At 35.6% G+C, this 20,563-nt stretch overlaps 1 protein-coding gene across 1 annotated transcript in view; it reads right to left on the bottom strand.

The window, feature by feature from the left end:
* Positions 1–11,014: 11,014 nt before the first annotated feature.
* NECTIN3 (nectin cell adhesion molecule 3) overlaps positions 11,015–20,563 on the bottom strand; it is a 97,038-nt gene continuing 87,489 nt past the window's right edge. The window contains exons 11-12 of the mRNA XM_049785607.1: positions 12,746–12,808; positions 11,015–11,382 (exon numbers count right to left, since the gene is read on the bottom strand). Of these exons, the coding sequence (XP_049641564.1) occupies positions 11,203–11,382; positions 12,746–12,808 (243 nt within the window). The 3' untranslated portion in view covers positions 11,015–11,202. The remainder of the gene's footprint in view (positions 11,383–12,745; positions 12,809–20,563) is intronic.

Genomic DNA, 20,563 nt, shown 5'->3' with positions numbered 1-20,563 from the left:
ATATTGCAGCAAATTGCATGATTTTATTTTTTCTAATGGATGATTAAAATTGTGTGTGTATATACATATATAATATAAATATGACATATATCATTGTTTTTTATGCAGCACAATGACCATATCTGCCCATTCTATGAGTTAACACATCTAAATCAATGTTCTACATTGCAATTGGGCTTCACTGGCATATCAGGTAGAAAAATGTTTAGTGAGAACCCCAGGAGATTATGGACCAGAAATTGGGTTGCTATTAAGGGAAGTATGCTATTAATAGCAAGTTGGAAATATCAGATTTTCAAACGGGCGTTTTAAATCCGAGACATGAACTACTTATTTTTTATCATTTCTCATTTAATTTCTCTAGAGAATTCTTGTAGCAACTTCAAAGAGTGCTAAGAGAATATTTTCCTCTTATTCCTATTATTCATGATGTGTTTTTTTGGTGAAAATATAAATGTAAAGTTGATATTTTTTCCTCTAAAATTTTTGAGAAGAAAACGGCAACATTATCTCACATAAGTGCTCAACTTGAAATTTTCTGGATGAATCAGAAAATGCCCCTTGTTCTTTTCACCTTTAACCTATATTCACATTCCATGAGGTGTGTATATTGTGGGCTTATTTACCTTATAGAAATTTAATTATGATTGTTAAAAAATAAAGATTGAGAAAGAACTAACACTATTTGGAAGTTTACCATGCAGTGGAAAGGGAAAATGCTTTCTCTCCTACTGATGGTTGTAGAAGGCCCATGTTTAATGCTTTTGGGGACAGTAGCTGTTATTACTTGGGGGGGGGGGGGTTTCGGTGACACCCAGCTCTGTGCTCAGAAATTGCTCCTGGAAGGCATGGGGGACCATATGGGATGCCGAAATTCGAAACACTGTCCGTCCTGAATCGGCTGTGTGCAAGGCAAACGCCTAACTGCTCTGCCTGCTCTGACTCTAGCTGTTATTTCTTAATGGCATCAGGGATGGTTTACTTAAGCAATGGATTGGGGTCAGCTGCCATTTGTAGGTGCCTTTATATACCTTCATTCCCAACGTTAAGTGTAATAGTGTCATAACAGTGGCTTAAAAATGGCCATAGAGGGGCAATTTACATTATGAAAATAATCAAATGAAGCAACTCAATTTTCTTTGATCAGCAAGATTTATAACACCCTACCACATTCTTAATATTTCTATATCTCCTGTTAACATTTTTTATGTTCTTGAATGTACAGAATAAATTTATACAATTTTAGTGTACCTTTGTCTACTAATTCTACCCATTATATCTGAAGTTGGTTAACTGTGGATACAACCCAGTCTACAGCCTGTCTTTATGTGATCCACAAGCTAAACATGGTATTATATTAAAGGTAATGTAAGAAACAAAGACCATTAGATATTAGGAAAATTAAAATAAAAACATTAGGTCATAGTACTTCACATTTACTAGGATAACCATAAATAAAAGTTAGATAGTAGTTACTGATGTCAGTGACATAGAACAATTGCAATATTCATACAATGTTGGTGAGAAAATAAAAGAGCTCAACAGCTTTAGGAAAAATTGGTACTTCCTCAAAATTCAAAAGGTTAAGGCAATGGATTATTTTTTCTTATAAGATCTAGCAGTTTCACATCTAGGTACTTATGCACAAGAAATAATAAAAAAAAATATGTGCACACAGAGACCTGCAAATGAATTTTCATACCAGCACTGTTCAAAATATCATTATTTCCACAAAGCAAAAAGCATAACTGAATGAATGTCTATTCAATAAATATTATTCAGCAATAAAAATAAATGGAAAATACTATAAAATGGATAAATCTTGAAAGCTTTACTCAATGAAATAAACCATAAACAAAGACTACATATTGCATTGTTTCATTGATATGGTTGATAGATAATTACACAAGGAAAGAAACTGTTATCTGTCATGGTCAATGGTAGACTTTGGGGTGTGTGGATGGAAATGACTTTCCCATTGGGGGATGAAAATACTTGAACACTGTGGAAGTGACTGTGACTATTCTAAAAAAGAAACACTGAGCTTTCCATTTTGTTTTGGAGTTACATCTAGTTGTGTCCAGTGGTGCTTACTCCTGGATCTATCCTGAAACATCTTCCTTGGTAAGACTTGAGGATCATCTAATGCAAAGGGTAGCAAAGTTATGTGGGCCACATGCAAGGTAAGTGCTCCCCCCACAGTACTCTCTCTTCAGCCCAGTTTTACATTTTGAAGGAATAAATTTTATGATACCTCAATAAAGTATTCTGTTTGTTTTTTTTTATAAAATGGTTATTTGACCAAAACACCAATTCTTAAGACAATATCACTTATGTCAATGTTTTATTTTGTAAAAAAGAATGAGTAAAAAGTTTCCATCTAGTTTCCAGTATCATTTAACAAAAGAAAGGACACTTCATAGTTTAAAGATTAATCAGGAATGAAGAACAATTCTTAAGCAGAAAAATTTTTAGCTTCATTTTTAAAAAGTATTAAAAAATTTCACATGCAACTACAATAGGTAACTTGTTTTAAGTAAAAATATACAACTAATAATTGTTAAAGTACAAATGCATTTGTTACTAGTGTTAAAATATTTTTTAAAAAAAGGACTTCAGTATGAAACTACATTTATAAAAGATATTCTTTAAATCTTCTATTTTAGAATTGAGTTACTGGGTTATGAATTTTTCAATTACCTTTATAATTTATTTATTGGTAAGATGTAAAGAAAAAAACTTGAGATGATTAAAAGCATCAATCAAAATGGGTCAAGAAACATATGATACACTACAAAAGTAAAATATTTTCTGGCAACTTAAAAATAAAGAATATCTCAAACAACCACACTGACTACTATTCAATAGAATGCAATTTAAGAACCTAAGCTAGTTTTTGTATTTCTATATTTCACATTTGAGCTATTTTTCTCCTTGCCCTACTACAGTCATGTAACCCTTTCATTTTTCACATTTACAAAACACAGCTTGAGGATGTTTTGACAAACAAGAAGATAGTTTCACTGATCTCTTCCTAAATATAAATCAACCCTAGAAACTAAATTTCAATTTTAAAATATAACAGATTAGCAAAACATTTTCCAACAGTGGATAGGCAGAATTGAGAATTTGGTTTCATAAAGATTATTTCTAGAGGTTATTTACTGTTACATAGTACAGAACACTTTCAAAATGGTTTTTGCACATTTACTAATCAGGACGCAACATCCAGATGCTTCAAAGTAGGAAAATTAACCTGGTTTATTCTGGGAGAACCAAGGCATACAGTGAGACCTTGCCAGGGCCAGCCAGAGTATTAACCTCTGACTTTATATGTGTGTAGAACCAGACACCTCTTTTCAAAGAACTTTAATATGTCCAGTAATGTAAGTCAAGGTATGTAGGATTTGTTGTGGAGATCTAGTTTGAATCCATAAGTAAAATGATCAATAGAGAGGAAATTTTCACAAAAAAAGGGCTAATGAGAAGTTGAAACCAGAGTAAAGACTTCAAAGATCACTTTTGAGAAATAAAAATAGCACAAGAATAGGGATAAATAATAGCTATAGAGTTTCTCAAGTTCTAAGACACAGGCTTTTCAAAAAGTAGAATCTCTACTAAAGGCAATTCCTAAACATCTTACTTCCTAACCCCATAGAACTCTTGTGAAGTAGAGGACAAATGTACAGGGGTGAAGCTAACAAGCCAAGAAGGTCACATGGAGAAGGAACTGGCTGGAAAAAATGCTATGTTTTAAAGCACTAATTTAGAAATAGAAGCAGAAAACAGGATCAATAGGCACTTTTCTGGGTGGACAAGTGGAATAATCCAAATAATCCCGTAGTAACACAATCTACTTAAATTTTTTTTTTTAAAGAGAGGATTTGAAATTTTACGTACACAGAAATCTAAGATGAGAAATGCTCTCCTGGGTATCAAAATGCTCAGTTGCAAGGAAAGAATGCAGTTATGTTCCTATGACCACAGTCAAAAGCAGAGGCATAAATGAGTCACAGTGTGGGTTAAGAATAACTACTGTGTTCTGTATAAAATACTGTTGCCTATATGTGGTAGATACTGAGCCTGTCATCAGCTTGACTTGAGAAAGGGATTTAATTTTAACCTGATAAATTTTGTTAGGGCAAAAAAAAAAAAAAAAAAAAATTTTGTTAGGGCAAATGAAAATTCCTGCTATAAAAATTGCAATAGTTCTCATTTAATTGGAAAATCATGTGAGACACTGGGCTTCATAAGTCTCTTATGTTACACTAGGGGATATTCGGAATGTTTGCAATATAGTTCTAAACTCTGAGAGAGACACATAAAACATCTCTTTGGATATCAAGAGAGGTCACAGTTGTTCTAAGTCAGTACAGCAAATCTGATGTTCTGGATTCCCACGAAGACTTCTTTCAAAGTCTCTGAACCCATTTTCTTAACTAAGCTTCCTGCTGCCACATAAATACCAGTTCAGGTGATGATACCAAAGAGACCTTCAAGTTTTTAGATATTAGATCAGATAAAAACCTCAAAAAGGTAATTTTTTGGAAGTCTCTCACCTTGAGGTGGAGTATTAGTCTGAAGCATCTCAGAAAATTGATTTTTGTTACTAACATACTTTGAGATGACAGTTACAACTTAATTATAAACTTTTGTCAAATATTCTATCTCTTGGGTTCAATATGCTTCCTAAATATTGGTGCAAGGGGCAACTGTAAACAAAATTGCTCCTGAATAAGACCATTTATTGTAAGAACAATGTCCTGCCCATTTCAATCCATGGAGAAATTGTTACTATGAAATATACATGGTGACAACATTCATAATATTTGCTCCACTGAATTGCAGGCATTTATCTTACAATGTAAAAATAAAGAATATTTACTTGTACTTTATGATGTATGGAGGCATGTAATTTAACATATATCACCTTAGTCTCCAAACTGCACTGATGAAAGTATTATAGGTAATGGCTCAATAGAAAGAACTGATTTATAGTCAACCTTATGAAGATTCATTTAGTTTGTCAGTAGTGGTTTTCCTTCTCTGAAATATATTAGTAGCATTTCTTATCATGATCTGAACTGAGACTGTCTGAGAAAAATATATTTGTGCCACATGAAATTTTCATTTATTCTAGTCAAGCAGATCCCATCTTAAACTAAAACTTATTTAATTATGAAGTGTATCAAAATCTTACATAATATCTCTATAATGGCCACTTAACATTTTTTTGCAGTAATATTAAAGAACATGAATTCAATGAGCTTGAACTAGATGTTTGCAGATGTAAGGAGTCTTCCAGATTATGTGGATTGCAAAATTTTGTTAATTTTTAGACCTTTCTTCCATTTATTTCACATATACACACAGAGGAAAAAAAGGATATCATAAAAGAAAAATGTCAGTATGAGAATTCAGCAAATGGTTGAGCAATGAATACATCAACAGAATCCTAATAAGTGTGCAGTATTATGAAAAATTCTTAATAGGTTTGATTATGTTATCACTTAAATTATTTTAGATATTAGTTTCTTTCTATTCTTGGAGTATAATATGCACCTTAGTATTTATATCAGGAGTGGTTACATAATATTCTTTTCTATTTTTTTGAGGGGACACACCTGGATGTGTTGAGTGCTTACTCCTGGAACCATGCTCAGGATCACTCTTGATATTTTTGGGGGGCTATACACAGTTCTGGGGATCAAACCAGGATGGGCTTCATGCAAGAAAAGTGCCTTATCTGCTGTACTACCTGGTTGGGTCTTATAACTTGAAGTATGTTATGGTAAAACATCCTTTAAACTCATTACTTATCATTTCTAAGTTCTAGTCACATCTGAGGCTTCTAGTACCATAAAAGTTGCATCCATCATGCCACACCAAAGACTATTAATAACAGATTGTTTTCAATAGTGTTAAATTTATGCAGACTGGCCCAATTTCTCTAGCCTTTCAAGGGGCAGGGCAGCAATATTCTTTTAAGCCCAAAGCTCTGGTATTTCTAGATGACTATTCCATTACACTCAAAGTTAAACAGTCTCTACTGCAATATTATTGAATGATTATTTTACATAAGATATCATTGGGTTCCTAAATAGAATTAGGGTGTTTTTTTTCCCTTCAGATTTACAAGACAGGTTGATTAGTACTATCTGTTCTAGTCTTTTTTCTCAAGCATGAATGATGCATACATTTGTCTAAAACTTGCTTTCAGTGTAAATGAACATCTGGTGAGGTCAGGTGAGGAATCTTACCTAGTCCCTATCTAATTAAAGCTATTGAAAGAAGCCTAGTAATTAGAAATGGCCAAATTGACCAAGTCAATTGAAAACCATTTCATGAGGGGCCCGAGTGATAGCACAGCGGTAGGGCGTTTCCCTTGTATGCAGCTGACATAGGAAGGACTGCAGTTCTATCCTCCAGTGTCCCATATGGTCGGTCCCCCAAGCCAGGAGCAATTTCTGGTAACTCTTGAGCATCAGCAATTGTGGCCCAAAAACAAAAAACTAAAACCATTTCATGAATTAAAACTTATTTTTATGATTATAAGAACATTAATCAACTTATTAATGTACAAAGTAATTTCTAGTTCAAAAGAAACTAGTCCTTGGTCCTCCCCTTTTAAGGTCTCAATCCTTGTTTATAGGATGTTGAAGAGCTTTTTTAAATACAGAAAAAATAGCACCACATAAATAATGTATTGGTGGACTTCTGCCCATGTGTGTGTGTGTGTGTGCGTGTGCGTGTGTGTGTGTGTGTGTGTGTGTGTGTGTGTGTGTGTGAGAGAGAGAGAGAGAGAGAGAGAGAGAGGAAGGGAGAGAGAGAGAGATACTAGGCTATGCTCAGGGGTTACTCTTGGCTATGAACTCAGGAATTATCTTGGTGGTCCTTGAAGGAACTAATGACACGCCATAGACTGAATCCAGGTCAGCTGTGTGCAAAGCTATTGCCCTACCCACTGTACTATCTCTCTAGCCTTGGAAGACTCTGAAATTTCTACTTCAAATTTGTCCTATTCCTCTATATCTTGGCTTTCTGCCAAAAGTTGACATTTCTCCTGTTTCCTCCTAGGAGTTCCATGATTTCTATGTGTTCAGTACAGGTCAAATATATTAATTACAGCAATGACTAGATCACAGAAATAAGGAAGAGAAATTAGAAATCTGTGTCCACTGAAAATGAGCCAACCAGAAAAGTGGTTTTAATTGTGTCAGTGGTTGCTTTATATAGCCATGATAGATTTAAGAAATGAAAGAATCTGAACATTCCGAGTTTAAAAACAATATAAAACTGAATTTTCATTTCATTTCTCTAGCCATTTATCACTTTCTTTCACTTATGCTTTTGTTTATAAAAGAATCAAGAACTATTTTCTACCACTTCTCAAATGTATATTTGAAAGACATTAGAGCTGAATGATGATTTGTGTGATCCAAAGCTTTCTAGCATGGAAGTGTAAGCCTTGCTCTTCCCTCAGCAACTCCTGGAATCTGTAAAAGAGATTCAATAATGGCAGCTGGTAATAGTAGTCATTTGCAAATTAGAGCAACCATTATTTACAGTAACATGCATTTCCATTCTAGACATCTCAGAAGGCTATAGGCCTAATCATCCAGCTTTTTATGTGGCAAATGCTTATTACAGTAAAAGGGGTACCTTTCATTTGAAATTGGCTATACTCAAATTAGGTAAAAATATTTTTATGTCATATCTTGATTTTTCCTTGGGGACTCTAAGTTTAAAGTATTTGCAGCAACAATAAATGAAGTCAAGGGGATTTTCTGTTAGAAGAGTACTTTAAAATATAATGTATTATTATCTTGCTTAGCTCTCAAAACATAGCTGAAAGGCTGATGGAATACATACTACACCACTGACTTATGAATAAGGGATGGAGTGCCCTAAACGAAATGACTTATCCATTTTCATGTCTAGAAAAGGATGAAGCTAGAATTGGAACTTGTTTTTTGCTTCTTGGTATAGGTCTATCCTCTGTACAATACCTAGGGATCAGCTTAATAAAGACCTAACTTAATAAAGACCTAATGTAAGAAAGCATAGCCCTGAGAGATGAGCACAGTGAAGGAAGAAGAGTACACAATGAAAAACAAAAGGTAGTGAAAATAGCAGGCTATTTTGAATGGGACTTGGGAAATCATTCTCAAAAGATGGTAAGAAGCTGCACTGATCTTGTGAGTAAACAAGGCCATAAAAATTAATGAAGGGATTAGTTCATTTAGTTTAGAGCACATTTCTCTTGTATCCACAATGTACCTGATACAGGATGTCTACCACAGGTAAAGATTTCATATTACATGGCCCAGAAAACAAGAACTTCTTAAAATTTAAGACATAAATGAAGAAAAAGGGCAAGAGAATCCTGACAAAGAATAAACTGCCATAAAAGAATCTGAATTCTATCCTATTTTAGATACTCTACACATGGGGGGAGATACCTTGGTATAGATGCTTTGCTTCAGTGTGCAAAGAACCCAGTGACCTGCTACTGACACAATAAAGGATACCCAGGAAGCAAGTGGTGCCTACAAATTGGTAATAAAATGAGCATTTCGAGATGGAGACAGCACATCCCCCCTTTGAAAAGCAAAACTACAACCGTAAGTGGATAAGAACACAGGGGATTTGATTCTCTTTCAACTGTTTTAGGAAACAAGTTATGGGATAAGCATTTAGTGCAAGCTGCAGTTTATATCCCTAGTCTCATTCATTGATCCTTAAAAGTCGAAGATCCAAATTCAAGTAGTCTTTGAACAGCACTCTAGACTCTGTGTTTAGAAATCAGCAGGTTGGGGCCGGGAAGGTGGTGCTAGAGGTAAGGTGTCTGCCTTGCAAGCGCTAGCGTAGGACGGACCGTGGCTCGATCCCCCCGCGTCCCATATGGTCCCTCCAAGCCAGGAGCGACTTTTGAACGCATTGCCAGGAGTAACCCCTGAGCATTACTGGGTGTGGCCCAACCCCCCCCCCCAAAAAAAAGAAAGATATCTACATCTTAATTTTTTTCCTATAAATGAAACAAAAAATATATGTATGAAAGTGGTTCTACTTGGTAGCTAGTGGAGACAACTAAAACCTTTACGTATAAAGTCTATGCAGTGCTTTTGTGAGGCTCAGTCAACTTCCTTCTGAATAAGGACTCTAAAATGCATCCCCAATGTTCAAAACGTTTTTAAGCCACTGGAAAGGAAGAGATGTGCCACTCTATCTTCTCTTATATGACATCGGATATTATGAAACACTTCCCTGGTGAGGTGGATTATGGCCAGCGGCCAGGGTCATTTTCCTGTTGGAGAACAATGACAAGGCTTCCTATACCTTCAATAATAAAACACACCTATGATTCCATGTCATAAAATTCAAAAATTCTTTCAGTGTCAACTTGTAAAGGGCAAAAAACTTTGAAATAGCACTAACCCAGCAAAGAGGATCCTTGGAATTTCTCTTTTGGTCTCATATAGCTTGACTGTTGTAAATGGTTAATTATGTAACTAAAAGACTGGGTTATAATTTAAGCATGCTTTCCCCTCAAGTAAAAAGGGGAGAGCATAGCACTATTGTAGAGCAACTTGGATAATTTGTCTGACCAAGCATGGAAGCTAAAAATAAAGAGAAACGCACAAATAAGAATGAGTGTCAGCATAAGACAAGTCATAATGTCTCTTTGGTATTACATTAATGATCTGTTACTATTGTTCTGTCTCCTTGAAACTGAGGCTGAAAACATACTAATTCATTTTAGTGCTCAGGTCACTCTTTTCTAATAGATAGTGGTGTCATAACATATCTTTCATCTCTCATGATATATATGTATATATACATATATAAGTGTATATATACATATATAATAAATGTCTTGCTTAAGACACAAGGGAGAGTGACATTTATACATGTGCTATACTCCTTGACTCCTTGACTCATCTCACAATAATTAAAACTTTCAATCTCAGTGAAGGAAAGTTGGCAAAAGGGTATGAACGGACTCAAGAAACATTTAGAGACTCAAGTATTACAAGATACAGTGGCAAACTAGACATGGCGTCACTTTTTTTTTTTTAGCATCTTTTTACTTTTGACCAAGTAAAATAGTAGGTAGGGATAAAGGGCCTGAGGGTTGAGCACATATAGCTAACTAAAGTCACTTGTGCATTCTTCAGGTTTTCTAATACTCTACCTGACTTTTAACCACAGGCATTACTTCACGGTGATTTTCCAGCAGGCATCTTTGAGGTAGATAAAATTTGGAAAAAAAAAACAACCCATATCTAAAGAAGGCAGAGGGTGTAGCTAACGCTGTGTAGACAGGATTAGTCTGAAAGAAATTTCAGTAGTAAAATATGAGCTTGTCATATACAATAGTAAATATAAGAGACAGGGCTTAAGGCTGTCTATCACTAAGACAGGCTTTTTAGTATTTAATAGGTGAGAAATAGGTTAATCTGGCTAGAAAAGAACAGAGCTGGGGGAACAACAACAGAGAAAGAGAATAATTCTGGTTAGCACAGTGCTAAGCAAATGTAGGCAGCATATGTATCCCTCAGGACTTTAGTGAAGAACAATATAAATTATAGTATCACAGCAGTTTAAAAGCAATCAACACCCTTAAAGACATACATAACCTTTTGCTGTCATTGCTGTTTGTATAAAAAGCAAAATTTTGCCTCTTCCCTCAGGTCTGTTATTTATGCACAGATATTGTAACTATACTGAGCAATGTCAGGGAAAGCCAAATCCCATATGAATAATTAGTGAAACGGACTCAGAACGTCTTTTTTTTTTCTGCCTTTTTGACTTACAGATGAACAGGCCGATGTGCCTGAGTCCCAGGGATGTGAATACTCCCAGCTGAGGCCTTCCTTTCGGGAGACTCACTGCTGTCATCACAGCAGATGTTCTACTTTTAAATGAACATGCCATCCTAGGCCAAATGTTAGTAGTTAAACACCATCCTCCCAGAAACACACAAAACTAAAGTCAAGTTCACAGACACAGCTGGTGGTTAAGAAACTCTTAATGAAGGAAAGAAATTCTCTATTGGCTTCAAGTCATTCGCCATAATTTCCGAAACACTTAGATTGGGATTGTTTTCTATAAGGAAAAACAAAGATTCACTATTGTCCTTATTTTCTCTCCCCAATCTAAGAAGAAACATTGGTTAGAACATCCAATGGAAAAAGAAGATCACACATAATGCTCTCGTGGATTGATATAGACTCCTTCTGCGTCATTGGTTTGAAGAGGTTTGTTGGGGCTCAGGTCTTGGTAGCACAACTGATTGCAAAGGGGGTACATCTGCTGAATCTCATCTTCCTCCACTGGATTCTCCTCTTCATAGTCAAACCGCCTGCTATTTAGTCCATTCTAAAAATTCAAACATTCCTTACATTAGTAGAGCAGCTGTTTGCATTTTTCTAGCTCTCTGGTAAAAACAGGCAAGAATAGAAAACATTATGGTCTGTGACCTTGATTCAGTACCCTGTAAGTTATTGAACAGCGAAGTCAATTTATATTTGTAAATTTATGTTTATTTATTTGTCACACTCAAAAAGCTCAGGAACTACTTCTGGCTCATAAGAAGCCTAGGACTTGGCCAAGGCCTCCTTCAGGCAAGACATGTTACTACAGCCTGTTTAGGTATATCTAGCCCTCATCATTTGTTTCTTACAATATCTGAACCAAGTGGTAGATGCTCCTAAATAAAATATGTGACTAATGGGGATTACAGTCAAGTAAGTGCATATTTTAAAATCTGTAATTGGCATTAGGTATGGTAAACTGGAGAACGAGATTCTTGGACTTCAAAGTCCCTTAATATGATTCAAACTTAAAGAATTAAGTTGAATGACCAGCACAAAAACTAAGGAACCCTGATGATTCAGCTTGAGAAATTAAAGAGATCTAAGTTGGTGGGATGTTGGACACAACTGTGAACAAGAAACAATACTGTAAAAACACTCTCTTCTGATTAGGTTACAGCTAATGTTGTAAATTCCTCACCTCCTTGAATGAAATTCTTTGATTATGGGTTACATTAAACTTGATTATTATTTTTTTATTTAAAAAAATTTTTTTTTGGTTTTTGGCTTACACCCAGCAGTGCTCAGGGGTTACTCCTGGCTCTGTGCTCAGAAATCTACCCTACAGGCTCGTGGGATCATATGGGATGCCGGGAATAGAACCACTGTCCGTCCTGGGTCAGCTGACTGCAAAGCACCTGCAAGGCCTACCACTGTGCTAGCTCTCCAGCCCCATCAAACTTGATTAATTTTTTTATATTGTAAATTTTTATTTTGACCATATTGGCTTACATATCTTTCACAGTAATATTTTAGGTACATATTAACATTGTATCAGGGGATTCACATCACCAAATTTGTCCTCCCTCCACCGCCATTCCCATCTTGCATGCCATATTCCCCACCCGCAGTCCCCGGGCTGCTAGAATAAGTGGTCCCCTCTGTATCTAGCTTACTACTTAGTGATCATATTTCTGGTTGGTCCTGGTACCCTCCCTTGTTTCCCCCTCTGTTTGAGAGGTGGAACTAGATAAACTTGATTATTTCTAAGGACAAGTATGCTCAAGTATGTTAACCATACTACAGATAATCAAATAGCAAAGAAGAAAATAAAATAAAATCTACTGGAGGGTCAGCGGCACTTTAATGAATATCATAACCAGAAACTCTGCTTTGGCTGATGTTGGCAAAAAGAGCATATTACTTACTGAGTGCTGAAGACCTCCAACTTCTCTGTCTTTGAACTGAGTCTGCATAGACAAATGTTCCGTCTAGGAAGAAAACAGAAAAGGATGTATATGCACTTTAAGGCACCAAGCACATGATACAACTCAGCAACCAAGACCACTAAGACTGCTATTTATAAAAGAGCCAGACAGGTACTCTTTTGGCTGGCTGCTCAGAAATAGCTCCTGGCAGGCACGGGGGACCATATGGGACTCCGGGATTCGAACCAACCACCTTTGATCATTGATCAGCTGCTTGCAAGGCAAACACCGCTGTGTTATCTCTCCCGGCCCCAGACAGGTACTCTTAAATGACAACAAAATTTCCACGCTTCTCTCACTCTCCTTTCTCCTTTTCCCCAACAGCCCTTCCACTTCCCTCCAGACTACCTTTTATGGAAGGAATAAAGTAGATAGATCATATGGTACAGAGGCTGTCATGCAGGTTTGTTGACATATTTTTTTGATGGAAGACTCAGCACAGAAGACCTCTTACTATTTTTCTCAGCTGAAGGTTGATTTTAAAATGGTTTGTGTGGTAATCAGTTTATTTCTGTGCCTTTATCTATAGCTGTCTAAATTCGCTCAGATTTTCCTGCCTTCTTTGTATGTACCCAAGCCTCTACTATATTAAAGATTTTAAATAAAAATAAAAGTAAGCCTGAATGTTCCAGTTTATAGGCTTAAATATCAAAATGTTTTCCACATCACTGTCTTTATTTGTGGTGACCTTAGAATTTGGAAGACATGCCCATTAATTTTTGAAATTTGAAATATTACTTGCCATGGTGTAATCAAAGTCATAATTTCTTGTACAAGATTTTCACATTAAAATTTCCTTACAGTATTACCATATTTCCTGCTCATACCTTTATGATGGAATGCATCATGATCAATTCCACTTTCTACTTTCTTTTTCTTTTAGCTACATGTGGTGATGTTCAGAGATTACTCCTGGCTCGGAATGGAGAAATTACTCCTGGCAGTACTTGGGGGGACCATATGGATGCTAATGATCAAAGCAATATCAGCCACATACAGGGTAAATGCCCTACCTGTTGTAGTATCACTCTTGCCCCAATTCCATTTTCTTTTATGGATTTTTGGGCTAAATTTAGTTACACAAATTATATAGTGGGCCCTTGTTCAAAAGACAAACCCCCCCCCCCACAAACAACCTAGGGATTTTTAGATTATCTGTGTTCATTTTGTTTTATTAATATAGAGGAATGATTCTGCATAACTTGACATGAGACAAGGTGGGTAGAAGTTATTTCGTAGAAAGAGCAGGTGTCTACCCCACCCCCACCCCATAGGTGACAATGTAGAGAAAGTAGGGATGCGATCAGCACTGGAAGTGACCATATTCTACAGGTACAAGAGTTTATAACATGAGTTCAAGAGAAGGGATAGGGATAGTACAGAGGGCATGGCACTTGCCTAGCAAGTGGCTGATCCAAGTTTGATCCCTGACATCTTAAGGACCCATAGAGTCCCCCAAGCATCTCTAGGAGTGATCCGTAAGTGGAAAACTGGGAATAATCCTGAGCACGGCTGGATGTGCCCCCAAATAAAACAAACAATAACAAAAAGAAAAAAAAAAGCTTTCAAAAAAAAGACTTAATTAGAATAAGCGTTATCGTAAGTTAATGTCATAAAACTCCAAATACTTAATTTTGAGCCTGAATGTGGCAGTAGTCAGAGCTTATTCCTGGCTTTGTATTCAGGTATTACTCCTGTGGAAACCTGTAGTCAGGGAGAATGCTACGGATGACTCAATGTCTGGAATAACAATATAACCAGCATTGTAATAGTACTAAGAAATTCAGAGGCATAAAGATCTATTTTTGCTCCCATACAGCCAGATTTTAGAGAAGGCTTTATAAGTAGTAACAGAATTGCTAACTTTTCTCATTTTATGAGACTGTCTGACTATGGGAACTAATACATTTCCCCAAAACGGATACAGCAATTTGTGACTCAAAAAAAAATAATTAGCAAACAGATGCATGGAATTAATGCTTAACTTTAATAAGAGCAATTTTCATACAGGCAGTTGTGGCTCTGAATATTGTGGGCAAGACTCTGGTTAGAGAGAAGATTCTATGTACCAACTTACTACTGAATTTCTTGTATCCCTTTGAAAGCACGTCTTAGTTTACTAGTTAACTAATGACAAGTTTATATAAGAATATTGATGCCAAAGCTCCAGAGGCACGTCATGTGCTTCTTTGTTCTGTCAAGATTAATGATTCTGTCTTTGGTTTCATGTGTATTTCAGCAATAAGTATAATACATGCTGATTTCTTTCCCAGAATAAGATTATGATAGGTCAAAGGAATATGATGATGATGCTTAAAAGACAAATCTACTCTCTTCTGTCTTTAAAAGTAGCCAGAAGTAGCATATTTGAATATAAAGGATAAAAAGAGAGAATTGTGGGGCCGGGAAGGTAGCGCTAGAGATAAGGTGTCTGCCTTGTAAGCGCTAGCCAAGGAACGGACCGCGGTTCGATCCCCCGGCGTCCCATATGGTCCCCCCAAGCCAGGGGCGATTTCTGAGCGCTTAGCCAGGAGTAACCCCTGAGCATCAAACGGGTGTGGCCTAAAAACCAAAAATAAAAAAAAAAAGAGAGAGAATTGTAAGACTTGAATAAGATAACGTCTTTATACAAAAACAGAAAACTAAGTAAATGCTTAAGTTTCTTTCATATATTATATATTTGATTATTATATATTTGATTATATATTGATGAATAAATACCTATACTACACATGAAATTTTGTAAGACACCATTTAATAGAAGGAGTTCCACACATCTGAGGGAGAGCCTTGCATTACATATTAGTATCAGAAGCATGAAAATCATGCTGCACTTGCCATGTGCCCATGTGTGGCATTCAAATTTCTGACACAACACATCAAGTTTTCATTTAATCTTACAGTGAACCCATATGTTCTTACTCTGCAACTCCATATATTACCTGCAGTGCTGCGTATAACGATGCATTAAACAAAACTACAGTTTATAACAAAGGTGTCTTGCACATATCTGGTGCTTAATATAAAGGTACCAAACCAAGACTAAGATTTTAATCGATGAATACATTGTTTGCATAGTTTCTCTACAAAACTTGGGGCCATTCTAAATTTTGTTATGTATTTAGATTACATAATTTGCAAGTGCTACATTCTAGCAAAACTTGAACTATAATTCGTATTCATTTTCCTAAAATGAAGTTAGTAAAATTCATCTAGACCTCAACTGCTGATTCACAAGTTGTTAAAGCTATTGGTGTTTTAAGTGTCATTATACTTTACCTTAATATATATTTTGCTTTCTCGTGCTTTCTACTATGCACTTTTCACATGAACATTTCTTTTCAGAGATGTAGAGGATACTTAAATCCATAAGCAGAACTTTTAGAATCATTAACGTTTATTTTTAGTAATAACAAAGAATTAAGATTTCAAGCTGCTATTGTCATGAGAACCACAAAGCCTTGCTACGCTACTTGCTCTAGCAATGAAAAAATACAAAACTGGAAGTCAATTTGGATTCATCATCTCTTCCATCAAATTTAAGTCCTACAGAGAACTTCTAAGTTAAATACTGAGTTTTAAAATACAATTGTGGCCCCATCCTCCCATTCTTCCTGTGTAACTTGATCTTACCTGCAAGACCCTCCCATTTCTGGGAGGGGTCTTGGGAAGGTTATAAAAGATTTGGCCTAAGGGCCAAAGGGGATTTACCTGGATGGAGGTCAGAGGAGAAAAGATGGCTGAAAGGAGTTAAGATGCTGGGCAAGCTAAGAATGGCATGTGCTTAAATAGGTTTATGATATAGGCCACACTTGATGGCCAGGGCAAATAAAACTGGTATTTCCTGATGCCTGTCTCTGGATGAATTTTCTACCCGCTGGGACCACTTGAGCTTGCAGACCCGCCAGTTAATGGGGGATAGAGCCATGCGGCTGGGGCCTAAGGACAAAGGCCTCCATCTCCTCTAACCCATCCAAAGGACTACTTTATTATATAAAGCAACAGACAATCTCTCAACATTTCCCTAGCATTTCCCCTTCCATTCTTACCTCCATACTACTGTCTTTCTCCTTTAGGATTGTCTCAAGCTTAGAAACACTTCTTTATTTTTTGGGGGGGGGCCACACCCATTTGATGCTCAGGGGTTACTCCTGGCTAAGTGCTCAGAAATAGCCCCTGGCTTGGGAGACCATATGGGACGCCGGGGGGGGGGGGGGAACAAACTGCGGTCCTTCCTTGGCTAGCGCTTGCAAGGCAGACACCTTACCTCTAGTGCCACCTCTCTGGCCCCATGTTTAGAAACACTTCTAATTAATGTAGTTCACTCCCACTGCCTTAAGAACTTTTAATCCACTGTTCTTCAGATCTCACTTTCCTCTTTTCCAAAGACTCTTCCCTTTTGTCATATAAACATTTTTAAGGTTCTCCTATCTCAAGAGAAACTGCAAAGATAGTATGAACTAAAATGGTAGTGCTTAAGTTCTAAAGGGTCTTAAACTTCTCAATACCTTGGTTGAACATAAGTCCCAAAACTCATTAGCTTTCTGTTGAAAGACCACTCTCTTTTCCTAAGTGTGTTAGATCCATTAAACGCCTCACAAACTTGCACCTCATCTGCATTCCATCATTACTATCCCATTTCAAGCATTTGTTAGTTTTTTCTCTCACATTCTTCCCATTGTCACTTAAGATCACTCCAGACATAATCAAATATTTAACTGGGAACTATTTTTAAAGAAACCAGACCATCTTAGATTGCAAATCACATGAATTCATGAATGAGTACATAACTTACTTAGATTCTGGCAGAAATCTTGGCTAGTCAATCAGAAATAAAGGCAACTATCGCATACTTCCTTTTAATGCCTGTCCAGGAACTGATGTTTTATGTGATTTTTTCATTTTAATTCACTTCTTTGTATGTGTTTCTCAATTCTAATGGCAAACAGGAAAATCATGCTATTACCTTTACCCCACCTCCACCATCAAAGGTTCAGTTTCATTTATAAGATGTATGATGAAATTGTCTTCTTATGCATCCACATTGAGAGATTTCTGAAATTGCTGAGCTACAGAACATCCAGTCACTTTCTCTATACACTGTGACTTGCATTGTTTTTCCCCTGGCTATTTTTCTACAAGATGCTCTGCATCTGTTCACATTCCAATTCTGCCTTCACAAGAAAATTTCAAGCATTTCACTCTATTCCTATGACTTTGCTTAATGCTTCTCCCTTATACTTCCTTAAATGGTGGCAGTCTTGTTTCTAACGTATAAAGTTATTGCATTATCACCAAATGGACCACAACCTGGTACCACTGTCTTTTTACATTAGAATTATTATGGTCTATGTCATGCGTTTTCAGGAGTGTTGGCATTAGTGGTTTTGGTGTAACTGTGCATACCCGTTTACCTTTCTTCCACCCATGACAGAAAAAAAATGACACATTAGCCCAGAAACCATTACCATAAAATACTAAAAATGGTACAAAATATTTGAAATGATTTTAGACAATGAAATGCACAGGATTGAGATCCTGTAAAAGTGAGAAAGTATGTAGTGCACACACAAACGTGTGCATGCCTAAGTACATTCATGTTCGTGTGCGCACACACAGTGATTCAAAGACAATCAAGAACCCAGGAGCTTGCCTTAGAGTAACTCTGTATTAGCTTCAGAGACTAGCCTAATCTAGAAGCATTAAAATCATAATTTTCAGACTCAATAGGAGATGATATTTGATAAGATGTTTTTATTTGAGTGAAATTTAAATGTAGATATACAGACAGATTAAGACAATGAAAAACACAATGCCATTAAAACCTGAATCATAGTCTTTAAAAATGAAGTTGTAGCAACAGATATAATTTTAGAACAAAGAAAATTACAATAAATCTTGAAAAACTATAAAGATAAACTAATCTAGAAATACCATGTGTATACATATTAAGTTGCTAAAAGTACGTAATAGAATAAAAGAAATCTATGTTCTCAAATATAGTTAGAAATAACATTTCTCTCACTAACATAGTAATGTAAAGAATAATAAAGTACACAGGAGACCTAAATAGCACTATTAATCAATATGACTTAATTGGCATGTTGGCAAAACATTGTAATCAACAGTAGAATACACATTTGTTTCAGTACATAAAGTATTTCATTTCAACTGACTCATGGTAAAGAGAAGCTGACACTGGTAGAAGGTTTGGTTTTGGAAATTTTTACACATAAAACCCTCTCAAAATCAGAATTATAACTCATGGTGTCTAAAATAGAGCTTTTTTTTTTTAAGATAAGATAATACATAATAAAAGTAGTTTCAATAAATTTAAAATGTATACAGATATATTTCCTAATTCTAAAAAGATCAATCAAAAATCATTAAGCATCTTTTGAAATGTCCACAATATTTGGAAAAGCCCTGAGCAATGTTTGGAAAGTAAACTGTATATATCTAATTCAATAGATTTGATCCCTGGATAAACAATGAATAAATAGTGACCAAATTAATGAAACAAAAGCTGGTTCTTTGACAAGATTCATAAATTGGAAAGCCTCTAATTTAAAAAAACTATCAAAATAAATTATATGACATTACTACTGATCTCATCTTAATTAAAGGGAAGAAAAACATTTTATGATCAATTTGATGCCTATTAATGCCAACAATCTAGATAAAATTGACAGAAATGTATTGGGACACAAATCCAGAGAAAAACTTCAGGCCAGATGAAAACACTAGTAATCCTACCACACAATTAAGTCGACTCTTAATTTTTTTCTGCAAAAGGTAATGAAATTTCATTGATGAGATAAGCATCACTCTGATATCAAAGCCAGATAAAAATATTACAAAAAAACACAAAGAGTTTTATTCCCAATATTTCAAAACCCAGGAATAAAACAGTCCTTAAACTTGAATGAATAAGCAAATCATGGTGTAGTCATACAATCAGATACGACTCAGCAATAAAAAATAAATTATTCATACAGCAATATGGATCTCATCAACATTACGCTGATCCAAAGGTATTGAAGACAAAAGAAGTGCACTGTGTTCCATTTATGTGAAGTTCTCTTAAAAAGCATGCTATGATATTGTGCAATAAATCATGATAGTTGTGGGGAGGACTGATGGTAGAAGAAATGTTCAAGAAATTCTCCAAGTCACAGAGAGTTCTTATCTGGAGTGACGGTATGTATACATTTGCCAAATATGCCAAACTGTATTCCTAAAGTGGTATTATATTATATGTATCATATTTTCTATAATATAATTATTAAATATAATATATATCATATTACATAATAAAAGTGGAATATTATATAGTATTATAGCAATCAAAATTCAACAACATTGAGCTAAACTGCCTTTCCATTTCATTATATTCTACTTCGCAGGGCAAATACTCAATGAAGAAAAGAACACCAAGAAATCATAATGTCTAGAATCTGACAGGATATGGCACATAATAAATATTATATAGGCTACCATGCATAATTCACATGGTAAAGATTCCTCAAGGCATAAAAATATTACATTCCTATCATTAAGTACCTTTCCTCAGAGAATTTGTAAAACATGCCTAAGACTGTGATCCATTTACCCTTTTAAATATTTTTAGAAATATGACAGACCATATTATAATGAGCAACAATAAAGACTATTAGAATCAAGTAAAAGTTAAAGCAGTTTAGGCTCTTACTGTATTTTTCATATCATAAGATTTATTCCCCCCGCCAAGATGGGGGG

Source organism: Suncus etruscus, chromosome 13 (assembly GCF_024139225.1).
Source record: "Suncus etruscus isolate mSunEtr1 chromosome 13, mSunEtr1.pri.cur, whole genome shotgun sequence".
Lineage (NCBI taxonomy): Eukaryota > Metazoa > Chordata > Mammalia > Eulipotyphla > Soricidae > Suncus > Suncus etruscus.
The sequence above is the reverse complement of the archived record's forward strand: the minus strand, read 5'-3'. Positions and strand labels throughout refer to the sequence as shown.